Source organism: Xiphophorus couchianus, chromosome 8 (assembly GCF_001444195.1).
Source record: "Xiphophorus couchianus chromosome 8, X_couchianus-1.0, whole genome shotgun sequence".
Classification (NCBI taxonomy): Eukaryota; Metazoa; Chordata; class Actinopteri; order Cyprinodontiformes; family Poeciliidae; genus Xiphophorus; species Xiphophorus couchianus.
Genome location: NC_040235.1, coordinates 5,410,952 through 5,434,985, shown reverse-complemented (window position 1 = coordinate 5,434,985; position 24,034 = coordinate 5,410,952). Strand labels below are relative to the sequence as shown.

The 24,034-nt window shown below is 40.6% G+C and overlaps 1 protein-coding gene across 1 annotated transcript; it reads left to right on the top strand.

Moving 5' to 3' along the window:
- The first annotated feature begins 124 nt into the window (after window positions 1-124).
- Window positions 125-23,071, top strand: cfap44 (cilia and flagella associated protein 44). Its single transcript, XM_028025812.1, has 34 exons — window positions 125-383; window positions 1,158-1,311; window positions 1,744-1,906; window positions 2,747-2,849; window positions 2,913-3,129; window positions 3,979-4,093; window positions 4,664-4,828; window positions 4,899-5,057; window positions 5,142-5,189; window positions 6,060-6,159; window positions 6,262-6,356; window positions 7,333-7,539; window positions 7,856-7,966; window positions 8,037-8,189; window positions 8,278-8,499; window positions 8,875-9,023; window positions 10,486-10,762; window positions 10,916-10,971; window positions 11,923-12,085; window positions 12,585-12,715; window positions 13,405-13,616; window positions 13,686-13,833; window positions 14,441-14,594; window positions 15,250-15,491; window positions 16,660-16,873; window positions 16,946-17,149; window positions 18,487-18,682; window positions 18,754-18,867; window positions 19,931-20,061; window positions 20,156-20,272; window positions 20,986-21,187; window positions 21,255-21,415; window positions 21,506-21,640; window positions 22,488-23,071. Exons 1-34 carry the CDS (start codon window positions 299-301, stop codon window positions 22,740-22,742), a joined length of 5,358 nt encoding a protein of 1,785 aa, XP_027881613.1. The 5' UTR covers window positions 125-298; the 3' UTR covers window positions 22,743-23,071.
- The last annotated feature ends 963 nt before the right edge of the window (window positions 23,072-24,034 follow it).

Sequence of the window (24,034 nt, the reverse complement as noted above, 5' to 3'; positions counted from 1 at the left end):
TAAAAGTGTAATATTGGTTTATTTATTTTAACAGTAAGTTTTTTCTGCGTTAGTCTTTTTCATAGAGAACCACATTAACCAGAATGCTTTGCAACCATGGACTTGCGTTGCTTTGTTGCCTGGGAACGCGTTAACAGACAGGGAGAAGTGCGAGAGCTAATCTATAATTTTTAAACGGCTGACGGAAAAACCACAGACTAAATAAATTAGCTTTTAAAAGATTATTTTAGTTTTACAGGTTAAGAAATCTTGAAATGTTGTTATTTTAATAATTTTGTTTTCTAATAGGAACGAGACCATGTCGGATGAAGGCGCAAGTTCAGTTAATGAAGAAGGTGGACAGGCTGGAAACACATCGTCCTCCACACAGGAACACACTGAAGGTACTTCAGACCCTGTTGCTGCCTCTTAGCGTCCCAACCGTTTCACACTTTTAACAAAACATTATTTTGACAACATATTTATTTAATTAAATAAAGGTTCCGCCTTCATTCTAACCAAGCAACAGAATGTATGACGTCAATGTAATGCGGAAGCTAAAACACTAACTTGTTTTGATTTTTTACTGTTAAATTGCTGCGGACACTTGATAATTATTCTAAATTTATATTACACAGCATGACTGCTGTGTTCCGTTTATAATCAGAACTCGGAAATGGGAATGACGTCACATGGAATTCCAATATGGCGATGCCCTTAAGATGCCCTGAAGATCATTTTACATCATTTTATTTTCTTTAGTTTAGAGTCGCAGGCGCTACATGTAGCTTTGATTTTACACATTACAGGAGCGGCCATATTGGATCTCAAAGCCAGCGTTTGGAAAATTCTGAGACTTAAATCTGAGGGTCTTCCAGTTGATTTTTCTGACTCAGAAGCCAGAATTTCTGACCTACAACTACAAACACAATGGCTATTAGGAACTTCTCCCACACAAGCTTTTTGTTTCACAACTACCCATTAGGACCATGATACATTTTCACCAATAGAATCTCAGTCATTTTCTAGAATAATTTATTATGCAGCAAAGCTATCCAAACTAAAATTTGAATTTGACAAAGGAAAGAAAAAATTGTGATGTGAAGGTAGTTGAAAAACGGATTTTGTGTTGTTTCCTGTAACCTGGCGTGAATGTGGATGTTCCCTCTATCACCCAGGAGGCGATGCTGAAGGGCCTGAGGTTCCGCCAGAGCCCAGAGAGACGCTGGAGGAGGGTCTGTCTGAAGACACGCTCTACAACTACGAGGAGCTCCGCTCCAGACCCACCGTCACCCCCGACTCAGAGATCCCAGAGAACCTGCTGCTCTTCTCGTATCCGCACCTCTCAGCCCAGAACAAACTACAACCACTAAAACAGCCACAACAGCAACTATTACAATAACTATAACTGCACACACACTGCTATTTACACCAGTTTGGTTCATTTTTCTAGATAATTAAGAAATTACTGTAAAAAACTTTGTTTTTCTTACTTTCTTAAATTTTTCTTCCCTTCCTTATTTCTTTCCTCTATTTCTTCCTTTCCTTCCTTCCTTCCTGGAGTCCATATTTAAATCTCTGTCACTAAACTGTGCAGTTTTTCCAGATTAAATGTTCAGGAATCATGTGAACCCATCTGGAACCTCTCCTCTCCTCTCCTCTCCTCTCCTCTCCTCTCCTCTCCTCTCCTCTCCTCTCCTCTCCTCTCCTCTCCTCTCCTCTCCTCTCGTCCTGTCCTCCTCCTTGACTCCTTCGCTCCTCCAGTCACTCGTTCAACTACGACAGCGGTCGCAGGTCCAACCTGAGGCTGCTGGACGAGACGACGCTGCTGTTCATCGCAGGAAACCTGCTGGTGGTGCTGGAGATCTCCACCAGGCAGCAGACGTACCTGCGCTCCTGCAGCGGCGGAGGAATCGGCGGCATCGCCGTGAGGAAACTAGAATACAGCACGTTAACCTTCTTATGGATGTAAACTGTTTTAACTTAACAGAAAGAAAATCACATTTTCACATGGTTCTGCTTTTAAGTATCTTAAGTTTTATAGTGAAATGAATCAATTCAGGATTCCCAGGACTAACGATTGAATCGTTTATTTTAGTCATGAACCCAGTTACAGATTTCACTGCCTAAAATACTGTGAAATACAGAAAATATTAGGGCCATTATAGATATAAAAAACAGGACTAAATTTATGCCAAATATCTAGAATTTGGTGGAAAAAAAAGTCTGAAGTTTTTAGGTTAATCTCTCAAATTTTCGAGGAAAAAATTGGAAATTTCTCAGCCTGAAAAGTAAAACATTTGCTGGAAAAAACTCTGAAACTCAGATTAATCTCAGAAATTTTCTAGAAAAACATTCAGGTTACAACTTTACAATGTTTGAAATTTCAAAAGTTGTAAATTTTCTAGAAAAAAACTACTCAAAGGGTTATTGTTCTGAGATTAATCTAAAAAATTTTGTAAAAAAAATAAAGAAATCTGTCAGTTTGAAATACCAAAAAATTACTAGAAAAAAAAAAATTCTTTTTAAGAATAATTTCAGAAATTTTGTAGAAAGAACAAGAAAATTTCAGAACTCCAAAAGTCAGTCTTTTTTTTCTTCTGGACATTTTCTGAGTTTCAAAAATTGTTTTCTAAAGAACTTTTGAGATTAATTTCAAAATGACTGAGTTTGTTGATGAAATTTTACTCTTTTTCTTTCTATCTACAACATCCCTGATTCGCCGTCGTATAAAAACCCAAACTAAATCTGTTCTGTGTGTTTGCAGGTTCATCCGGCCGGACAGCTCTTTGCTGTGGCAGAGAAAGGAAAATATCCGTTCATCATAATCTATGGATATCCCTCACTAAGGCCGCAACACATCCTCAGAGGTAAACATGTCCATACTTTCCCATAATCCTCCCTGTGGCGGCGCTCAGTGTGAACGTGTCCAGGCGGAACGGAGCGCATGTTCAGCTTCGTGGACTTCAACCCGGACGGCAGCCTGCTGGCCAGCGTGGGCGGCGCCCCCGACTACATGCTGACGGTGTGGAACTGGAGGCAGGAGGAGGTGATGCTGAGCTGCAAGGCCGTCTCCCAGGAGGTTTACCGGGTCAGCTTCTCCCCACACAACCCGGGTCTGCTCACCTCCTCCGGCTCCGGACACATCAAGTACGCAGCAGACCCGACCCGCTCACAGCGCAGTTCAGCTTCCTGCCTCTAGGCGGCTTTCAAAGGACAACACAGGCTATTTTAACGAGAAAAACAAAAATAATTCAGAATCTAATGCGAATATTTAAAAACCAAGTTATAGAAAATGAATAGATTAATTGATGCAGGAACATTTTCACAGATTTCAATAAAGTTTTCAGATTTTGATGACTGGAAAAATCAGAAATCAACATGTTTTATGATTAATGTTTTCCGAACCACACAAAAGAACGCAAATAGAAATATGCTTAGAGAAATAAAAGGAAGGGAAACCAAAATAAATAAATATGAATTTAAATAAAACACAATTATTCAGTTCAAAATAAAATATATATAAGATAATTGTTTTAATTTTCATAATGGCATTCTATATTTTTTTATGTTAACGTTAAAATTAACATTTATGCATTACATTCAAATGAAAAATTACATTTAAATATTAATATTTAATATATATAATATTTAATGTTTACATATAAATATTTGAATTTAAATTAATATTTAAATATAGAAACATTTATTTATTTATTTATTTATTTATTCCTCTGTTAGCCTTCATCTCTTACCACAGACTGAGGATCTCTGCAGCTCCTCCAGAGTTTCAATAAGCACTTTGAAATGCCTTGCTGCTGAAATGTGCTATACAAATAAAATTTGATTGATTGATTGATTGATTGATTGAATAAGAAAACAAAGAATTTAGTTCAGATTAGAAAGTTGTTCTGTTTTCCTCTGAGACAGAAAGAATCCCAGCAACAATCAGCAACGATCCACGTTTGATTTGTTTGTTGCTTTGTTTCTTTCTGTCAGGTTTTGGAAAATGGCGGAAACCTTCACAGGTCTCAAACTGCAAGGAATTATGGGACATTTTGGGAAAACCACAGCGACCGACATTGAGGGCTACGTGGAACTTCCAGATGGAAAGGTGAGGATGTCGCTCCTGGAAGATCCTGGAATTCTGTCTTGGTTCCTTAAAAGCGTGGGTTTCTACTGATCCTGAAAACAGCTCAAGCTCTTACAAACACCATCCAGGCACTTTTGGCAATAAGTTAATTTTAAGATTTTTTTTTTCTTTGTCTTGGTGTTTGGAAAATGAGCCATTTCAGAAACCTCCTGATTGTAAGACTCCAGCTCGTTACCCAACAACCGAAGCTGAGTTCTGTTTGGACAGCTGGTTTTATGCACTGTACAATGGCTGCTGGAAAATACAAGTGTTTTGTTGTAGACTTACCATCCAGAAACCACTTGCTGCATGCTTGTTGGTTGTGCAGGAGGCTCCATTTCTGCTTTTCAAGAATGTACAGTTAAATGTTAAGCAGTCGTGTATTTGGATTTAAAGCAACAAGGTGCTGTAAAGCAGATCAAAATGCAGAACTGAGTAAACTAAAATCTCATTATCTAAGAATGATTTTGTACAAGAAATGTAATAAACATGTTTAAACAAATTATTTAGGATGGTGAAGCCATCTTCAAGAAGAGTGTGTCTTCCTATCAGGTGATCTCAGGCACAGAATGGGGCAACCTGTTGCTGTGGGAGGGCAACACCATCCGGGTGGAGATCACCCGTAAGGAGGGGCGGAGCTGCCACGTCGGGGTGGTCCAGCCCTTCACCCTGGAGGACGGGCAGCTGATGACGTTCGGTGCGGATGGAGCCGTGCGGGTAAAACGGGCGTGGAGGTAAACCCGGTCAGGGGGCGATCAGACGGGTGACGCTGCGTCTCTGACTGCAGAGCTGGGACTTTGAGAAGATCAACATGGCCACCATGAGCGACAGCAGCAGCAGCAGGTTCGAGGTGGAGCCCATCAACGAGCTGCTGGTCGGCTACAACGTCTGCCTGACCTCCGTGGTCCGGACCTGCGTGCCCGACTCCTTCATGTGGTTCGCTCAGGTCCGACCGCGCAGCTGTGGCATCCAGGGTAACCATAGCAACACTCAGGTGCACTCAGTGCTCTATGTCTCTGCTGCTTCACAGGATTCCAACGGAACCATCTGGAAACTGGACCTGTCCTTCACCAACACCGTGAGCTCGTCATCCATCCATCCATCCATCCATCCATCCATCCATCCATCCATCCATCTATTGTGCTAAAAGAAGAGCTAACGTTACATTTAGTGTTTTGCTAACTTTAAAAATGTTTAGTGCTCTTAGTTTCCCCTAAATCAGGGGTGTCAAACTCCAGGCCTCGAGGGCCGCTGTCCTACAGCTTTTAGATGTGCCACAGGTACAAAACACTGGAATGAAATGGCTTAATTACCTCCTCCTTGTTCCCCCAGCCTTGCTAATGACCTAATTATTCTATTCAGGTGTGGTGCAGCAGAGGCACATCTAAAAGTTGCAGGACTGCGGCCCTCGAAGACTGGAGTTTGAGACCTCTGATCTAAATACATTTCAATTCTAAATTCCAAAGTGCTAATTTTGTTGCCTGTTTTGTAAACTTCCACTTGAATAAAGTTCAATGTCTGTGTTGGAGTTTTGCTTATTAACTGTTAAGAATTGTTTAAGTATTTAGACGTTTATATTAATGCTCTTATTTTGAAGGGGTTGTCTTGTACTCAGAAAGCATCGATGTAGAACGAAAACATTTTAAAATCTCCTGATGTCCTAAATGTTTTCTGACTGAAGCCCCACAGCAAAACTCAACAACTATGAAACTGAAACTATGAGAATTTAGCACATTAGCATTAGCAGAACTAAAGTTTATGATTAGCACTTTAGGGTTAGCACAGCCAACATTTTAGTACGTGGTCCCAAGCAGTCCATTCAGCCATTTCCTTCCTTCTAAATCAAACCTATGTTTAAATATCTGCAATAAAAACTTTTTGAACTTTTATTTTAATTCTTCAGAATTTGAACTTGAAACTTGAATCCTGACAGTTTCTGTCTGTGTAGGCTGCAGATCCAGAGTGTCTGTTCTTCTTCCACGCCGGGGTGATCCAGGGGATGGACGTGTCCAAGAAATCCCACCTGATGGCCACCACCACTCTGGACCGTGAGCCCAACGTTGCTTCGCCTTCACACCGAATGTCAACACACGTAAAAACACAAAAACTATCAAACAGAATCTTTAGCTGCTCGTTTCCCTTCTCTTCAGGTTCAGTCAGAGTGTTTGACTTCGTGGCTAATAAAGAAGTTGCAATAAGCCGCTTCAATCAGGGAGGAACCATGGTCTGCTGGGCTCCACCGCTGGTGAGAGTTATCATGTTTTATCTATGGGTGATATGGGCGGTGGCTCAGGGCAGCATTAGGAAGGGGAGAGTAAAAATCACAGTTAGTGAGACTGAAAGGTTTTGTCTAATCAGGTGCTCAGGAGCACCACAGGGATCTGTTCTCTCACCATTCATTTGTTGACTTCAGACTTCCTGCATGAATCAGACTCAGACGACTCAGCAGTCGTCAGGTAGATTAGAGATGGACAAGAAGCTGAATATAGAAAACAATCAAATTATCACTGCAAAAACCCCCAAAAATCTTATCAAGTGCTTTTAGTCTAGTTTCTAGTACCAATATCGTACACTTAAAATAAGAGATAAAGATTAAATATCTTTGCTTTTCAGCAAGACATAGGGACTTGTTTGAAGTCCACAATAATTTAAGTGGACAGGGTTTGTTATGTACTGGAGAATTTGTTTAACTTATGATAAGACATTTTCCCATGGTATAAAGGAAATAATTTGCCAATGAAAATAGAACTTTAAAAAATCCATAATAAAACATTATTAACCTAAAATAAGCTGTATTTCTTCCTGCAACGTTATTTGAAAGTTAGTTTTGCTTTAATTCAAGTTTACTAAGATATTTACACTAGAAACTGGACAAAAATACTTTATAAGATTTTGTGATTTTGCAGGGTATAGACAACTCTCTTTATGAGTGTCTTCAGTCAGAGGGTTCTTCAGTAATACAGACTGCTACAGGAGCCATCAGCATCAACAACTCTTAGAAGAATCTTGAATAACACCAAGTTAAAATAAATGTTAATTTCCATGTGGGGGTCAATATTTTTTATTTTATTTATTTGATTAAATTTAAATAAATACGTCACTGAAATATGTCACAGGGTGTTGTAGGGGGTCAGCAGAAGGAGGGGCCCGCCCGGGGCCTCATTAGTGCTAGAGCCGCCAGAGAAGCGGCTCCTTCAGTAACTGGTTCTGTTTTCTCCCAGGTCAACCAGAGCGGAGGTTTGCTGGTGACGGGTTTTGAGGACGGAGTGGTGCGTATGCTGGAGCTGTTCAACCCGCAGCGGCTGCCGACGCCGAGCCGGGGCCCCGTGATGGACGCCGAGCTGCGCCTCAACCAGGCCTTCAAGCCTCACAACGCCCCCGTCACCGCCGTGGCGTACGACCGAAACGGAGAGATCCTGGCCACAGGGGTGAGTCGGTCCAGGGTTAGGGTTTCACAGATTCTGACTCATAAACTGTCACGACATGGTGACAGTTTTGACAGATATATAAAAATATCTACTTTTTAATAAAAGTGACATCCTGCAGCTTTAGAGTGGACTGAACAGAGCTGGTGGGAATCCATCCAGGTAACCTTAGATGTCAACAATCACTTTGTACACATTTAAGGTCATTTAAGTTCCTGAATGTCAGATCCTTTAAATCCGTTTTCAGGTCTCTGTGTTGGATGAATAAAGAGGCATGTTTACAGTTCTAATCTTTTTAAATCTCCTCTTTCCTGTTCAGAGTTTAGACTGCACCGTTTTCTTCTTCACGGTCAGTGAGAAGTACAGCCCCATCGGCTTCATCCTGGTCCCTGGTCCAGTCAAAGCCCTGGAGTGGTCTCCTCACTTCCACGTAGGTCTCAGCTCCTTCGCCTCGTTCTGCTGCAGCTGGACGCTCCTGCTGATGAAAGCTTCTGTTTCAGAGCGAGAACCGGCTGCTCATCCTGTGCCAGTCCGGCCACGCCGTGGAGGTTCCCTGCCCCGACCCGGAGGACCACGAGTCGACCAAAACCTTCCAGCTCCAGAACCTGCCCAGGAGCTCCTTCAGGTTCAAGAGCATCAAGTCCAAAATCAAGGTGTGGAAACTAACCGTTCGCCGCTGTGATCCACTGCAGGGCGGTTCTGATCCACTGCAGGGCAGTTCTGATCCGGCTCTGTTTTCAGAGAGACGAGGAGATAAGAAGACGGCAGGCGGTGAAGGACAAGAAGAGGAAAGAGCGAGAAGAGAAGATTAAAGAGCTGAAGAAGGCGGGGATTACGGTTCCTGAAGAAGAGGAGGAGGAGGAGGAAGAGGAGGAAGAGCTGCCTCCCATCTTCATCCCAAAGCCTCCCAGTCCTCTCTGCTGCGGCTTCTACTCACAGCCGGGACAGTTCTGGCTCTCAATGGTACAAACGGATCGAAACGATTCATATTCTAATTATTCTGGATAAAATCAGAAACAAACCGTCAGCTTTATCCACAGTTCATAAGTCAAACCGAAGATGCTTCAGCGACAGTAAAATACTAAAAACCCAGGGTGTCTGCGCGTCCTTAAAAAGTCTTAAATTTGCATCTAAAATTAAGACCTTAAAAAGTCTTACATTTGTTAAAAATGTAAGTTTATTTTAAATAAATTTTCAATTTTATTGTAGCAGGATTATTTGATGTATTTTGCTCTCATGACTTTTCTGTTGGGAAAATGTTATTCAAGGTGGCATTAAAAAGGTTTTAAAAAGTCTTAACTTGACTCTGAAACCTGAAGCATCTAATTGTTCCTGCAGGGAGGCTTCGACGCAGGTTTCCTGTATCACTGCAAACTGTTAGAGGATCAGGAAGAGGATGATGATGCTGCGCAGCGACAGGACGAACCCTTCGCTTTCCTACAAATCAACGACGCCGACAACGATCCGTTCTGCTCCATGACTTTCAGGTCAGGTTTTACTTCACGCTTCATCACTGTTGGTACTTTTTGTACTTCCTTTTGGGTTTCTACACGCAGCTGTTTTTTGGCATTTACATTTTTTGAAAAAATACTCAGTGTCTCTGTTTCCTTTGACCATATAACTGTGAAAATTGGAATTATGAAAGTAAGTTTGCTTTATGGAAAAACACCAATTCCAAATAAACTCACGTTTTTTTCTATAAAATAATTTGGTGGTAGGATGAGGTGGGTTTTTCAGCTGTACTGAAATTATTGTATCTCATAAAACTGAATCATGAGTCTCATGATCAGCCAGTTACTACTGGCAGAAAGGATGAAGAAGACGACGACAGGAAGTGGAAGTGAATGATGGCGCTGCTTGTTTTTTATTAACATAGTATGTAAGGCAAGGCAAGGCAAGGCAAGGCAAGGCAAGTTTATTTATATAGCACTTTAAAACAGTACCACTGACCAAAGTGCTGTACAATCACAAGATTAAACAAATAAAAATCAAAATTAAAACACATAAAAACCAACAATGCAGTGACGTAAAACACTCTATATAATACATAAACATACCCAGATAAATACAGAAAAGCAGCATCTCAAACTGAATCAAAGGCCAACCGAAAAAGGTAAGTCTTAAGAGCAGATTTAAAAATTGCTAAAGAGGGGGCCTGTTTTACCAACATAGGTAAAGAATTCCGAAGTTTGGGAGCTGCAACAGAAAACGCCCTGTCTCCTCTCTGCCTCCTGGAAGTCCTCGGCACCTCCAGGTTCATTTGGCTCGCTGATCTAAGAGCTCGAGGAGGACAGTGTATATGTAGCAGCTCAGAGAGATAGGAGGGAGCAAGGCCATTTAAAGATTTAAATACAAATAAAAGAATCTTAAACAATCCTCTATGTTTAAGATTCACCTCTATGAAGGCTTACTGGGCTCTGAATCGTAAACAAACTTATTCAAGTATTGGTTTAACTAGAAACGCCACAATTGTGAAATTGTGTGTTTTGGACATTAGCAGAATATTGAGAACAAGTGTCTTCTTCAGAGGTTTCTTTGCTGTTTCCTTCAGTGGGTCTTGGTGTAGCGCCCCTGCAGGCCAGGAGGGGACAGGTTGCTCAAAGGGTTTAGTTGGTTTGACTCAAAGCAGAGAGAAAGAGAACCACAGCAGCTGCAGATGGAACAGATGATGAAGTTTTGATCCTGAGCCGGTAGGACTATCAGGTGGAAAAACACCTGTAGTCAAATGAAATGTTTCCCTGTTCTGCAGAAGTGTTTCTTTCTGGGTATCCCTAACCCTACCCTAATCCTTCCAGAACCTCAGCTCTGTTAATTAGAAACATGCTTTTGTCCCAAATAAAACATTTTAATACCTTCATTGCACTCCTACATCCTCCAGACAGCATCCATTTGGTGACATTTTCCTGCACTGCTCTAGTGTTTATGATGGTATTCCCTCATGTTTACCAGCTCTGAAAGGAAGCTGATGCTCTGCGGCATGCATTCCGGCGCCATCAGGATCTACTTTCTGCAGCCTGAAGACTACGACCTCACCTCTATGAAGGCTTACTGGGCTCTGAGCGTCCATGACAACCAGTATGGACATCTGCGACACCTGCGCTGCAGTTTCGACGACCTGTATGTGCTGACGGCCGGAGACGACGGGAACATCTTCTCCTTCTGCCTGCTTCCACCTGAAGAGCTGCAGAAAACTCTGGACAAAGTGGCCAAGATTCCTTCACCTCGGGTCGGTTCACATTCCCTTCATGATGTTCTTATAAAGTGAAGCTGAAATCCTGCATTTACTGATACTCTGCTCTCAATCTGATGAATGAACATGTAACCATGAAATAAAGGACGTCAACATGAAAAGTGCTGCTGTTTTTCATGTAAAATGTAGGCGGGTGTGGAAACCGAGCCGTTTGCTCTGGACATCGAAGACCCAGCAGCTTACAGGTGAGTATAATTTAACTTGTTTATCATGCTCTCTTTTTTCATGGGTTGGTTGACTGGATAATTGTTTTTCTGAATAGTTTTTTAGCTACTGGCTCCCAGTATTGGGATCTGTTTACTAAAACGTTAGCTTTGCTAACCATAAAGCGCTAAGTGCTATAAGCCTTAGTTCAGTTGATGCTAAAATACTATAACAAACATGGTATTTAGTGAAAGCTGATGCTAAAACACTATACCAATACAATAGTTAGCAGAAGCTAATACTGAAGTGTTTACCATCATAGTAATTAGCAGAAGTTAATGCTAAAATGCTATACCTATGCAATATTTAATGGATGGTAATGCCAAATCTATTTAGAAATATGGTATTTAGCAGAAGCTAATGCTAAGCGCCATACCGACACAGTATTTAATAGACGCTAATGGTAAAGCGCAATACCAGCAGTATTATGGTGGAAACATGACAACATGGTATTTAGTGGAAGCTAAAGTGCAAAATTCAGCCATTTTGATAGTCGCCATGAGTCTGTGATACAACATGTGCTACAACATAACATATTGCCCTCAACAGGATTACATTTTTTATTCCACACCTTCCTGTGCAGCTTCTGCTTCAGGAAGGGATCTTTAAGCAAACCTTTCACTCATGGTTTCAGTTTTACAGTTGTTGAGTTTTGTTAACGTTGCTGCTGTTTTGGCACACAGGACATTCCTTCTATAAGAAATAATAATTGATAATAATAATAATAATAATGGAGAATAGTAACTTTATGATATTAGCATATTATTATAGCTTTATTGCTCACATATTAACCCTCTAACTACAGAGCAGCAGTAGGAGTCGGTGCTGTTTTCTCCGTTTATTTACATGTTCTTGATTTCTGAGTTTTAAACCTGGAAGAAGCTGTGGTAGCTGTTTGTCTCTCAGCCAACCTCCACCTTCACTCCACCCAGCATCGAGACGGCCAAGCAGAAGACCGAGAAAGACAGCCTGCGTCGGGAGGCCGAGCAGAAGGAAGCAGAGATGCTGAAACACCTGCTGGAGCTTCAGAAGACATTCAAAGAGATCCAGAGCGACAACGAGAGTCTGCCTGAGCACATCCTGCTGAAGCCACAGGTACTGGAACCAGCAGCAGAATTCAGCTGCAGTACCACCCTTCAACACAAAGAGGGCAGCACTGAGACAGCTTCAGGTCAAGATATCGCAGAACTAAACAAATGTACACAAAAATGTCACAATTATCTCAGAAATATAAAGATATCACCTTTAATGACCAATTTAGATTTTATTTTGGGTTAAGTGTGCCTGAATACAAATGCACACCACACTTTTCATATTTTAATTTGCGCATCTGTTTGCAGCCATTTTTACTTGTAAGTTGGGGTTTGTGATGCTGCAAAACAGTTAATTTTGACCTTAACAGACTAAAATCTCATTATCTAAATATACAATTGTGCAAAGTTAAAATTAATGAGCATGTTTTGAATAGGCCGTAGACTTATCCTAACCCGTTCAAGAAAGCATCTTCTATCAGCTTTAAACCTGTTTCCACGGCGGTGTTGTTGATTTACTGCAGTTTGTTTCTGTGCATTTGCCTGGGTTTATGTTTGTCCAGGAACTGGTGGTGGACCGGCAGTTCTACGAAGAAGAAGAGAAGGAGATAGCGCTGAGGCTGGTGGAGGTCCGGAAGCAGATGGCCTGGGAGCAGGGGCGCTGCATCATCGCGCTGAAGAAGCCGAAGGAATGGTACGCAAACAGAACCAGCACCAGGCTGTTAGACCACAAATCATCCTGGAAAAATCACCGGGAAACAAACAACTTTGGTCTTCTTAAAGAGTTCAGGTTGCGTTCACACCAGCTCAGTTCAGTTCGCTTTAATCCGACTCCAGTTCAGTTGCTAAGAAAGTCCGGTTTGTTTTGTGGGGTGTGAATTCGTAATCAATCTCTTTGGTCTGGGTTTAGTTGAAGTGAACTCTTGGTGTGGTTTAATGTAAATGTGAACACCAAGCGGACTGGAGACTGCTCCAAAAACTGGAAGTGGACTACAGAGCAGTGCATTCTGGGTAAATGCAACCAAAGCAAATGTGCTGTCATGGTGCCAGCGAGAGAAAGGGCTTGAGAAACAACTGCTAAAATCTGACGCCACTCCATTTGTTTCCATTTCAAGAATAAGGAAGTTGTGTTCAGTGTCTTTTTTGGAAGTATTTGTGTTGTTTCCTTGAGTGGTTCTTGGAGCAGCGCCCCCACAGGCGAGGAGGGGAACAGGTTGTTCAAAGGTTTTGGTTTGTTTGACTCAGAGCAGCGTGAATGTGAACTACAGCAGCTGAAAATGTAACAAACGTTGCCATGTTAATCCCAGATCAGTTTGAAAACACAGTTAGATGCAGCAAATCACATATAAAAACACCTGAATTTTAAAAGTCTGTGTGTTTCAGGTCTGACAGGTCCGTGCAGGTCGACCTCATCAGTGTTTCTGCGATACACAGCAACCACAAAGTCACAACGTACCCTCTCCCAGAGTTCCCAAAGCCTTTAACTCCAGAAGAAAATCCTCGGGTGGAGCGCAGGGTCAGCATAGCCATAGAAGCTCTCCCAGAGCGGAGGAAGCTCAGATCGGAGTCAAGCAGAGACGTGCGTCCACCAGAGGGTCGGTAGCGTCAGGCTGATGGTTATATCTCCATGTTTCAGCCTGCAGTAACGCGCTCTCTCCCTGTAGAGAAGCCGATACCGCGGCCCACCTTGACCTTGACCAAATCCAAGATCAAACTGGGAGACCGGGAGGAAGAGAAGCTCCGAAAGGCTGCAGAGAAAGCAGAGGAAGCTCGAGCCAAAATACTGAGGAGGAGGGAGGAGTGGGCCCGAATGTGAGTCAAAAATCAGGTTTCTGCTTCCGTCTGTTTACTGCAGAGCCGGAAGAAACAACTTTAAATGGGCAGTATTACATAAAATCGACATTTTTCAGCTTCCCATCATGTTCTAATGTTATTTCCCCATCAATAACATTTGATTCTTTCATGCATGTTTAAGAAATCCTTAAATCTGCATGGCCACGATTCACGTCGTCCCGCCTTCGAGTCTCAGCTCCTCCCCCATTCAGCTCCTTCAGACTAGCCAGCAGCAATTAGCAAACACCTGCTGAGCTCATTATAGGAGCTACTGCTCAGAGAAACGCTGGTAGAAACTTTGTTAAAGGGTTAATAGAGGAGAGATGTTGGGATAACGTCCTGAAGGCAGAGCTTCAGAAGGAGCAGGAGCTTCTTAAAGAGACAGAGGCCCAATTTCAAGGCATTAAATTACAAAGTCAATTGTTTTTCAGTCATATCTGATATATGCAGCATTTTTATAACAACTGAAGGTAACATAGTTACTCAAATATGCTACAAAATGGCACTTTGTGCCTAATGCTGCCCCTTTTAATCATTGGATTTATATTTGTTTTACTGATGAAAAATCAGCTTTTTGGTGTCTCAGTTACGCAGATAAGCCGGAGGAGGACTATATGGACACACAGCATGTTCAGGCCATTCAGGAGGACAAAGACAACATCAGGGACTTCATCAGGGGGAAGCAGCTGAGGGTGAACGCCGAGCAGAAGAAGAGAGAGCTGGTGGTTCTGAACGAGGAAGTACAAAAACGCTCAAACTTTATCTTTATGCACCGTTTCAGGCTTTATGAGCCAAACCATGGTTTCATTTGTCCCAAAAACAGATTTATTTTACTATTTACTGAACTTAAATAGTAAAATATGATAAAGTATTAAATTATTATAGATAGTTTAAATTTCTCCAAAATTGTATTATTTAAAATGAAAAGGTAAATAAAAAGAATACCTTTTTTAAATAAAAAATATTATATATTAACATATCATTTTATCTCCAAAATGAGGTTCTGTAAAAGTTTGAAAACTTAGAAAATGCTTGAATTTCACTGTGAGAAAAGTTTACGAACCTTGTATTTTTCTATTTAGGCAAGTTTTTTTCTGATCTGAAATTATTTTATTAAAAAAATCACATTTTTAAAAAAGTAATGTTTCTTTTACATATGTGTCAAAAATAATTTATTCCCTTCTCATGAATCAAAATTTAAAAAAATCTAACCCCTACTTTTCCTCTGGTATTTTGAAAAATTGTTTTGCTGAAATTTTTCGAGATCCCAATAAGTTTTTTAAAATAAGGGCTGGTTTTTTAAGTTTTCATTGTTAGATTTTTTTACAAAATGATTTATTTTTATTCTTAACATTAATTTCAGCTCATTATTTGATTCTGAGCTTTTTTCCCCAGATTTATGAGAAGCAGGATGAGAAGAACGAGCAGATCGTGGAGGTGCGAGACATCAAGGTCCAGCTGGTGTCGTGGACGAAGGCTCAGGCCCGGCAGCTCCACCAGGTCCATCATGCTCTGCCTGCCGACCTGCGCCTGCCGTCTCCCTCGTCCGTCTCCATGCTGCCTGAAGAAACGCCGGAGAAGAAGCTGCAGGTCAGCCAGGCCACGCTGGAGCGATACCGCGTCCTGAGACAGGAAAGGTACGCAGCAGGGCTGGATCTAAAGGGGGACCAGAGGGCACCGTGAAAATAAACAATATTTAAAGGTGACCTATTATGTTTCCTTGGACAGGTTAGGATAAGTCTATGGGTAAACAAAACATGTTCACTACATTTTCTGCATAAAATTATTATTAGAAAATGAGATTTTAGTTGTTTTAGGGCATCTTGTGACTTTAAATCCAAATAAACTCTTATGTTTACAATCACACATGAAAATGGCTGCAAACAGATCTGCAATTATACAACTGTACATCTTTCAAAAGTTGGAGCGAAGCCTCCTGCACAACCAACAAGAATGCAGCAAGTTGTTTCTGGATGGAAAGTCAACAAAAGAACACTTGTCTTTTCCAGTAGCCATTATGCAGAGCATACAGTGGTAAAACCAGCTGACCAAACATGCTGGAACCAAACTTGGGTTGCTAGGTAACGGGCGGGGTTCTTACAGTCGAGAGACTTTTCAGAGGGCTCATTTTCCAGACACCAAAAAACATGAACCTAGAAAACGGCTGGTTGTGATTTTTTTAAGTGCTTGGATTGTTTTTAGAATCAGTTGAGACGCAAATGGAAGCATAAAAACCTGCAAAATGTAAATTATTCATAGCAGGTCCCCTTTATAATATTTACCACAAAGTAGGATGTTCATATTTCCAGTCTGGAGAGTATAAAATATGGCAACTAACTAAATTAGTGTCAGTGGTACTGCTAACAAAAAGTTAGCGGTGCTAACACTAAAGCAGTAGTTATAAGTATTAGCACTGCTAATGCTAAATGCTACACCAGAGTTCTGCAACCCTTAGAATCCAAAGAGACATTTTTGTTCTCAGTCCAGCTAAATAACAACAATTACCAGAAGTTTTGAATCTTGTGTTTTCCTTGAATGTATCCATTACATTTTCTATTTTTGTTGTTTTCTTTGCTTATCTAATTGGTTATTTTTAGATGAATATCTCTGTTTGCTAGTCTGTAATGTTTGTCTCTTATTGGTGAACAAATTGAATAAAATATACAATTAAAATGCAGTAATAAATGTGTTTCTCCCTCATAAAGCTGATTTATTTCAAACTGAAGGAGAATCTGTTTTCCTCTCTTTTTCAGATTACATTTGAATCAATCTTCTCAGTTTATTTATGTTTCTTTTCTCAAACAGAATGAAGACTCTGCATCTGGGAGAGGAGGACGACTCTGAGGGTTTACTGGAGCAGCTGGAGAAAGAAAGAAAGCTGGAGGAGGAGAGAGAAAGGGACAAGGAAGAGGAGGAGTTCCACCTGGCTTTAGTAGAGACCACTGATGATGAGGATGAGAAGAGTGAGCAGGAGAAGAAGATGTGGCTGCTGCATGAGCAGGACTGTCTGCTCCACCAGGTCCATCTTTAATAACTCTCCTCTGAGTGGAGAACAGAGCAGGGTGTTTGACTTCTGTGTGTTTTCCTTCAGATGGAGAGCTCGGTCAGCCGGTTCGACAAGAAGCTGTTGCAGCTGCACTCCAAAAAGCAGCAGCTGGACAGCCAGCTGAAGCTGGCCGACCTGCGGCTGCTGACGCTGGTGCAGGAGGTGCTGCTCCTCAAGCAGTTCGACAAGAGGGAGGGCGTTGTGCAGGACAAGCTGGACGGCTTCGTGCTGGAGGAGATGAACATCATGGTGAAGGAAACACACAACCACACTGATCCCACTTCTCACTTTAAAACTGAATGAAAGCTAAAAAATATATATGTTTTCATAATTTAAAAATGTTAATATATGCAAGCTGCATATCTTAGTCTGATAATTTTCAGTAAGTTGTACTGACATAATTTAATTCTACTGTAAAACCTAATTAGCTGTAAAAATAAATGCAAACTCGTTGCCTCAAAATGTTTGTCTTGATTAAATTAACTGATTTATTAACATTAAAATAATAAATCTAAATTACCTAAACACCCAAAGTTTATTTTCTTAACCAGAAGTTACGTCTATAAAAAGAAAAATTTAGTATTTTTCTTTTTATACAGTTATTGAAACTGTTTTTCTGCCTCCTGCTTCTTATTTGTTTCTCTGCTCAAACTTACATTAAAAAGTCACATTAACTCATCAACTGACATATTTAAACCAAGTAGAAGTAATTAACTTATTATCACTACTTCAATCAGAAACTCAAACCGGTAACTGATTAACTAATGACCCAATTAACTCGATCAATAACTAATAAACTCACCTGGTAAATTATTCACACTAAGAAACTAATTTATTAACTCACTCACTAACCTACTAACTTACCCACAAACATCTCAACTAATTTACAGTTATTTCACTTGCCAACTAAATAACTTCTAACTTAAGATTAAAACTAACTCACCTGTTAACCGCTCACGTTAACTAATTACTAACCTATCAGTCACCAAGCTCACAGTTGAGTCCCTAACTAAATCATTTTTACACTGAACCAATAAATAACACATTAATCCACTTACTAAATCACTAAAACAAATTTTCAGTAACTACCCTAAAGCAATTCACACAAACTAACTAACTAACTAACTAACTGCTCACACTTACAAATTAGGTCACTAGCTAAATAATTCAAACATTTAATTTACGCAAATTTACAAAAATTTACACTAACTGCTCCCAATCTCATAACACAATACTGTCTTTGCCTTAACTCTCTCTTACTAAATTATTTATTAGTTAATTTAGTTAATATAATAAGTTGTATTAACTAACTACCTCAATAACTAACTAACTCACTCACATTATTTCACTAACTAACCCATTATTCTAATAAACTCACACTAAATCTCACAGTATAAATTACTAACTCAGCGACTGGCTCAAACTCATTTTCACTATTAACTCACTAAATTAACCAACACATTATTTTTCTGTCTATAGAACTAACTCACAATAACTCATTAACGCACTAACTCTGCCTCCCAGGTGAGTCAGTTACCTGAAGCAGAGAGTTGTTCAGTGTCTGGACTTTGTTTCTGCTCCGCCAGTCGAAGCTGGACGAATACAGCGACGTTCTGGAGATGAAGAGGGAAAACATCGCCGGGCTGCAGGAGAGAGAGAAGGCGCTGGCCGCCACCTTCAAGGCGTCGCTCGGGGAAAACAACCCGTTCCAGGACTTCCTCACCAAAGTCTTCAAGAAGAAGGTGAAGCGGGTGAGGAAGAAGGAGACGACTGGAGAGGAAGGTGATGGAAAACGATGAACCTGCAGGATTCGTTTTGATCAGGCGTCCATCTTAACTCTGGTTTGTTTGTAGGACAAGAGAAAGACAGTGACGAGAGCTCCGAGTCTGAGAGCGAGTCTGATGAAGACTACGACAGCGAGTCTGAGGAGGACGGAGCTGCTTTCGACGACACCGTTTGTCCCATCGGTCAGCAGCAAAACAACCTTTGGTCTTTCTCTACTCCGTCCGTTTCTCATATCAAATCAGATTTATGATTCTAATCGATTTCTGTTTCTTCTCGCTTTCTTTTCTAAAAAAGAAATTAGAAATGACAGGAAATATCTTCAAAAAGTGGCTTTTATTTCTGAGAGTTGTAAGATGGAGTTTTAGGGCCTGGCTACAAGAATTTCTGTTTCATTACAAGAAAATAGTTATAATATTAACAGAATTAAGACAAAACCAGAAGAAAGTCTTAAGATAAAAGGGGCCCTATTGTGAAAATTCATATTTAGCATGTTTGTTTTACTTTAATTTGGGTCATAACTGCTTCTAAAAACACACTGATTCGGTTTTTGGCAATAAATTAATGTTTTTGTGTATCTGGAAAACGAGCCGTTTCAAAAACCTCCAGAAGGTCACATTCAGCGGGTTCTGTGCCGTTACTGAGCAAACCCAGACACTTCTGCCAAAAAACCCCACAAATTTTGAGATGAATCTATGAAATCTTACAGGAAAAAACATGTAAACTTCTGAGATCCAAGATAAAAAATGTGACTTTTGAAACTCGGAAATTAACTTTTTTCGACAATTTTCTTGTTTTCTGAGTTTTTTGGCAGGAATATTTATTTAACGTAAAACCTGTCTACAAAAGTTAAACATTTTCAACTTTTAATACAGTTTTTTCTAGAACATTTCTGAGATTGGTCCAAAAAATTTTGAGTTCATTCTAGCAAATTTTCCATTTTTGGAGCTCAGAAACTTTCTTGTTTTAGCGGAAATGTTAGTCTACAATACTAATTCGCTGTTGTACATATGACTTTTTTTATAATACAAAAAAATTTGCCTATCTCTAACACTTTATTGTAGAGCTGCGCTGAATTCAAAGTCCAAATAAACATAAGCTGCCAAACAAGATGGCCGCCCTGAGTGCGTTGACATCGCGGTGAACCCAAGAAGTTCATCGGTGGAAAATAAATCCAGATTTTCCAAACCTTAACTCTTCCAACCTTTTATTTTCCGCCCTGACCTGTTGTGTGTCTGTGCGCCTCAGGCTGCGACCAGGAGCTGTTTGAAAGCACGCTGGAGCTGCGGGAGCATCGGCTGGATGTGGAGGATCTGCTGATGGAGGAGAAGAGGCTCATCGAGTCTCTGAGGAAGGAGAACGATCTGGTCATGAAGAAGGTCAGCGATGGCTGTCTTCAGTTCTGCTGCGTCTCTGCGACGCTCTGCTGATCGTCTCGGTGTTTCCGTCGGGTTTTGGTTTCTGTATTTGCAGAACAAAGTGGTAAAGAACAGCCGGAAGGCGCTGGAGGACGACATGGAGCTCATCAACAAGGAGAAGCAGATGAAAATGAACGAACTGGACGTGGTGGTTCCTCTCAGGCTGCATCAGGTGAAGAGAAGCTTCATTCACCAAGAAAACATGATGTTATGACAGTTTTATTAAGAGCTACGAGAGTAAAATGTGATAAAAAGTGTTTTATAAATCTATTTGAAAAATGATTTTAAAAAAGCCCAGTGGTGCTCTTTTTTTTCTTCCACTTCATATTTAAGCACTAATGTGACAAAATGTGAAAAGGTAAAATCATCCAAGTCAAAAGAAAACAGATTATTTTTTTAAAAATACAGTAGAATAAATATATTTTATTATTTAACAAGCTTTTAAAAAATAAAACCAAAACAGCAATAATATAAATAGATTTAGGCCGGGACAGATTAATTTTGATTAATTAATTGCAAAGATTTTAATGCGTTAAAAATTTTAACTCTTCTAATTGCTTTTTCACATACCAAAGGTTCAAGCAGAATCTTTGTTTTATGTTTCTGGTATATTATGTTGCTGATAAATCTGACGCACAAAAAACATCCACTGACAGCAGCGATGGATGATGGAGCCGCTTCTCTTGGCCATGTTGCTTTAGCATTAGCTTCTGCTAACTACCATGTAGGTGTAGCCCTTTAGCTTTAGCAAAGCTAATAATTAAGTTTAGTGCTTTAAATTCAGCATGACAAATTTTTTTAGTTAGCTGTGATAACTTCTAAATCATTTTCTTCGTCCATTTTCTCCATTCTATTTCTGTACTTGTTTCTAATTGTCCTAACCAGATAGCGTATCTCGTCGACGACTCGATGCCCTCTGACCTGAGCGAGGCGCTGGTGCTGTACCGCACCGAGCTGCACAAGCTGCAGCAGCGCGTCCACCAGCTGGAGGCGGAGAAGGTGAATGAGAGGAACCTGCACCGTCTGGCTCGCCAGCAGAGGAACAAGCTGGTCAATGAGGGCAGGGACAAGAACGGCAAGATCCAAGGTGAGCTCTTTAGCTCTCCGGAAACAGAAACATGTTTACTATCAGTCTGAACGGCGTGTCGATGCAGAGCTGGAGAGGGATTTCAACGAGCTGCAGATGACGAAGTTCGGCCGGCTGGTGGATCTGGAGACTCTGCAGATGATGACGGGCAGCAGGAAGCTGGAGGAGCTGAAGCAGGAGAAGCTGCACTTAGAATCAATTCAAGCCAAGGATGTGCAAGAATGGGAGGCAAGTTCTCCAGAAACAGAACCATCTCTCTGTCATTTAGGAACTGAAACTGCTAAGACAAGCTCTGCTAACGTTTGCTGTAAAATCCAGGCCAAGATAGAGGAGAGGCTGGAGGCTCTAACGGCAGAGATGAAGAACAGCAACGAGCATCTCTTCAACATGACGAGTCTGTGGGAGCAGAAGAAAGGGCTGGAGCCCAAACTCAACGCCAGGCAGAAGAAAATAGTCAGTTTCTCACACAGATTACATTAGCTGGGTTTCCAGCAACAACTTTTAATCCACATTCTGAAACAGTTGATGAAAAGGGGAAAATTCAAAATAACTTCCTCCATCTTGTAAAACAGTTTCCACACTAGCTTGAAATGGTTTCTGGCTAAAGGGGAGATGGACACACATGTGGTGAATAATTTCTGACATAGCGCCTTACCAGAGCCACAAACAATGAAAATTTTCATTCACTCAAGATTTGCATGACAATATGATGGAAACATGGCTACTGTGGGCAAGTACAAGGTAACAGCTTACCATATTAGCCATGTTTCTCTCAATGTTTTTTTCTGCGTATTTTGAAATATTGCATTAGAAAAGGTTGATTCAAACTTTAAAAAATCTAAATAACTTCCTCAGTTTTTATACTTGCTTGATGTAGATTTGGGCTTTTCTGGAAAAGAGTTCATGCACTAAAGGCGAGATGGAAACACTTTGTCGAATAATCTCTGACGTAACGGGTCAGCGCCTTACCAGAGGCATGAAACTCAAAAAATGTCCAAACCTCCAGCTGGGAGAGGAGGACATGTTTGCCAAACAAGATGGCCGCCATTGGCGTGCCAACATCACTCTGAAGTATGGAAACCCAAAGAGTGTATTGGTGAAAAAATATCCAGATTTTCCTTAAATTGAATCTTCAAAGACAACATTTTTTATTATTTGATAAATTGATCATCTGCGACCAAAATGACGATTTTATGCTTTGATTTTGGGTTTTCTTGACCTTTTAACCTAGCGGTAGGTTTGAGATCCAGCCAGGAAGGTTGCTGGTTCGGTTCTTAACGTCTGGTTTGTGTTCCTGCAGGGCAGACAGCAGTTCCAGGACCACCGGAGACGGATGGACCAGGACGCCATCTGGCAGTACCAGGAGCTGATAGTGAGGCAGACGCAGCAGGTTGACGCTATGTGGAGCGACATCAACCTCCTGTCCACCAGCGGGGGAAACGTGTTGCCCAATAACTGCCTCCTGCTGCCTCCCACCACCCTGCTGCCCACACCCATCGCTGACCAGACAGAAATCAACAAAAATATACCAGCAGAGGGCGCTGGTCTACTGTAGACAGCAAGATGAAGCTACAAAGCAGCACAGCTGGGGCTGCAGTGTTTTCTGTATCAATTAGAGAGATGCATACGGAAGAAGATTAGGGCCAATGTTTTAAAAAAATTTAAGAATTCTGAATTTAATCTCAAAATTCTGACTTTTGATCTCAAAAGATTAAAGTCAGAATTGTTTTTTTTTCCAGGGGCACTAATCCTCTTCCGTAGATACATGAACAAAATGAGACACATTTAACTTTTCTTGGGATTTAATGTGTGTTATTTTTTCACAAAAACTGCTGTAATTTTTATAAATAGTTATAAGTTATGAGGATTAAAGGGTTCCCACAATTCAAGTCTTCCAGCTTCTGTTTCTTACCTGTAAACAGCCCAGTTTTAGTCCATGTTCATATCATCCATGAAGTTTATGCTGGTTAGTGATGTAAAAGAGGCTCTTTGTTCTCCAATGTAATGCTAATATTTAGGTTGCTGTGCTTGTAATACTTTGCTGCCATAAGGTACTTTTTTATTTTGAGCACTATCTCAGTGAAACTTGAAGGGCTTTTGTCAGACCTGAGGAACTCCAATGCGTTTTCCACATTGTTGCAGTTCATTTTTGTTGCTGGGAACAGAACGACTCCTGTGGGGTTGGGCCCAAATCAACAGCACTCAGACTGGAGGTGTAAGCAGCGTGTCGGCGCATCCTCAAAAAGTCTTAAATTCATATTAAAAATGTAAGTTAGCCTGAAATATGTTGTTTAAAGGTCTTAATGCTTTTTCTTCAATAACTTTTTTTGTCAGGAAAAAGTTTGAGTCATGCACAGACATCTTCAGCTCTGTGAGGTGGTAGAGGCTACTGCTAACTAGCTGCTAATATACCCTTAGCTTTTTTGCTGTATGTTATTTGATCATAAAAAGTTAATATTTTTGTAAAGACTGTCACCGGTTCTGTAAGAAGGAATGGACCAGAACTCCAGCAATGCATCATGAAAACCTTGTGGAAGGAAACCAGAACATTTGACCCAAATTAGACTGAAGGAGATTCTGACCAAACCTGAGGAGATGGAAGCAAACTTCTGAATATTAAGTTATGAAACTGTCTCCAATATATATTTTTATATAACTATTCTCTTTCTTATTTCTGAATCATGAGGCTTTTCACATTCCTGGGTAAAAGTTACTCAAGACATCAAAATGTACAAATAATATGAATTCTGATTGACTAGAAGTTACCTGTGGAAAACCACAAGGGTCAGAACTGGGTCCTAAACTTTTCTTACTTTACATAAATGATTTATGCAATGAATCTAATTT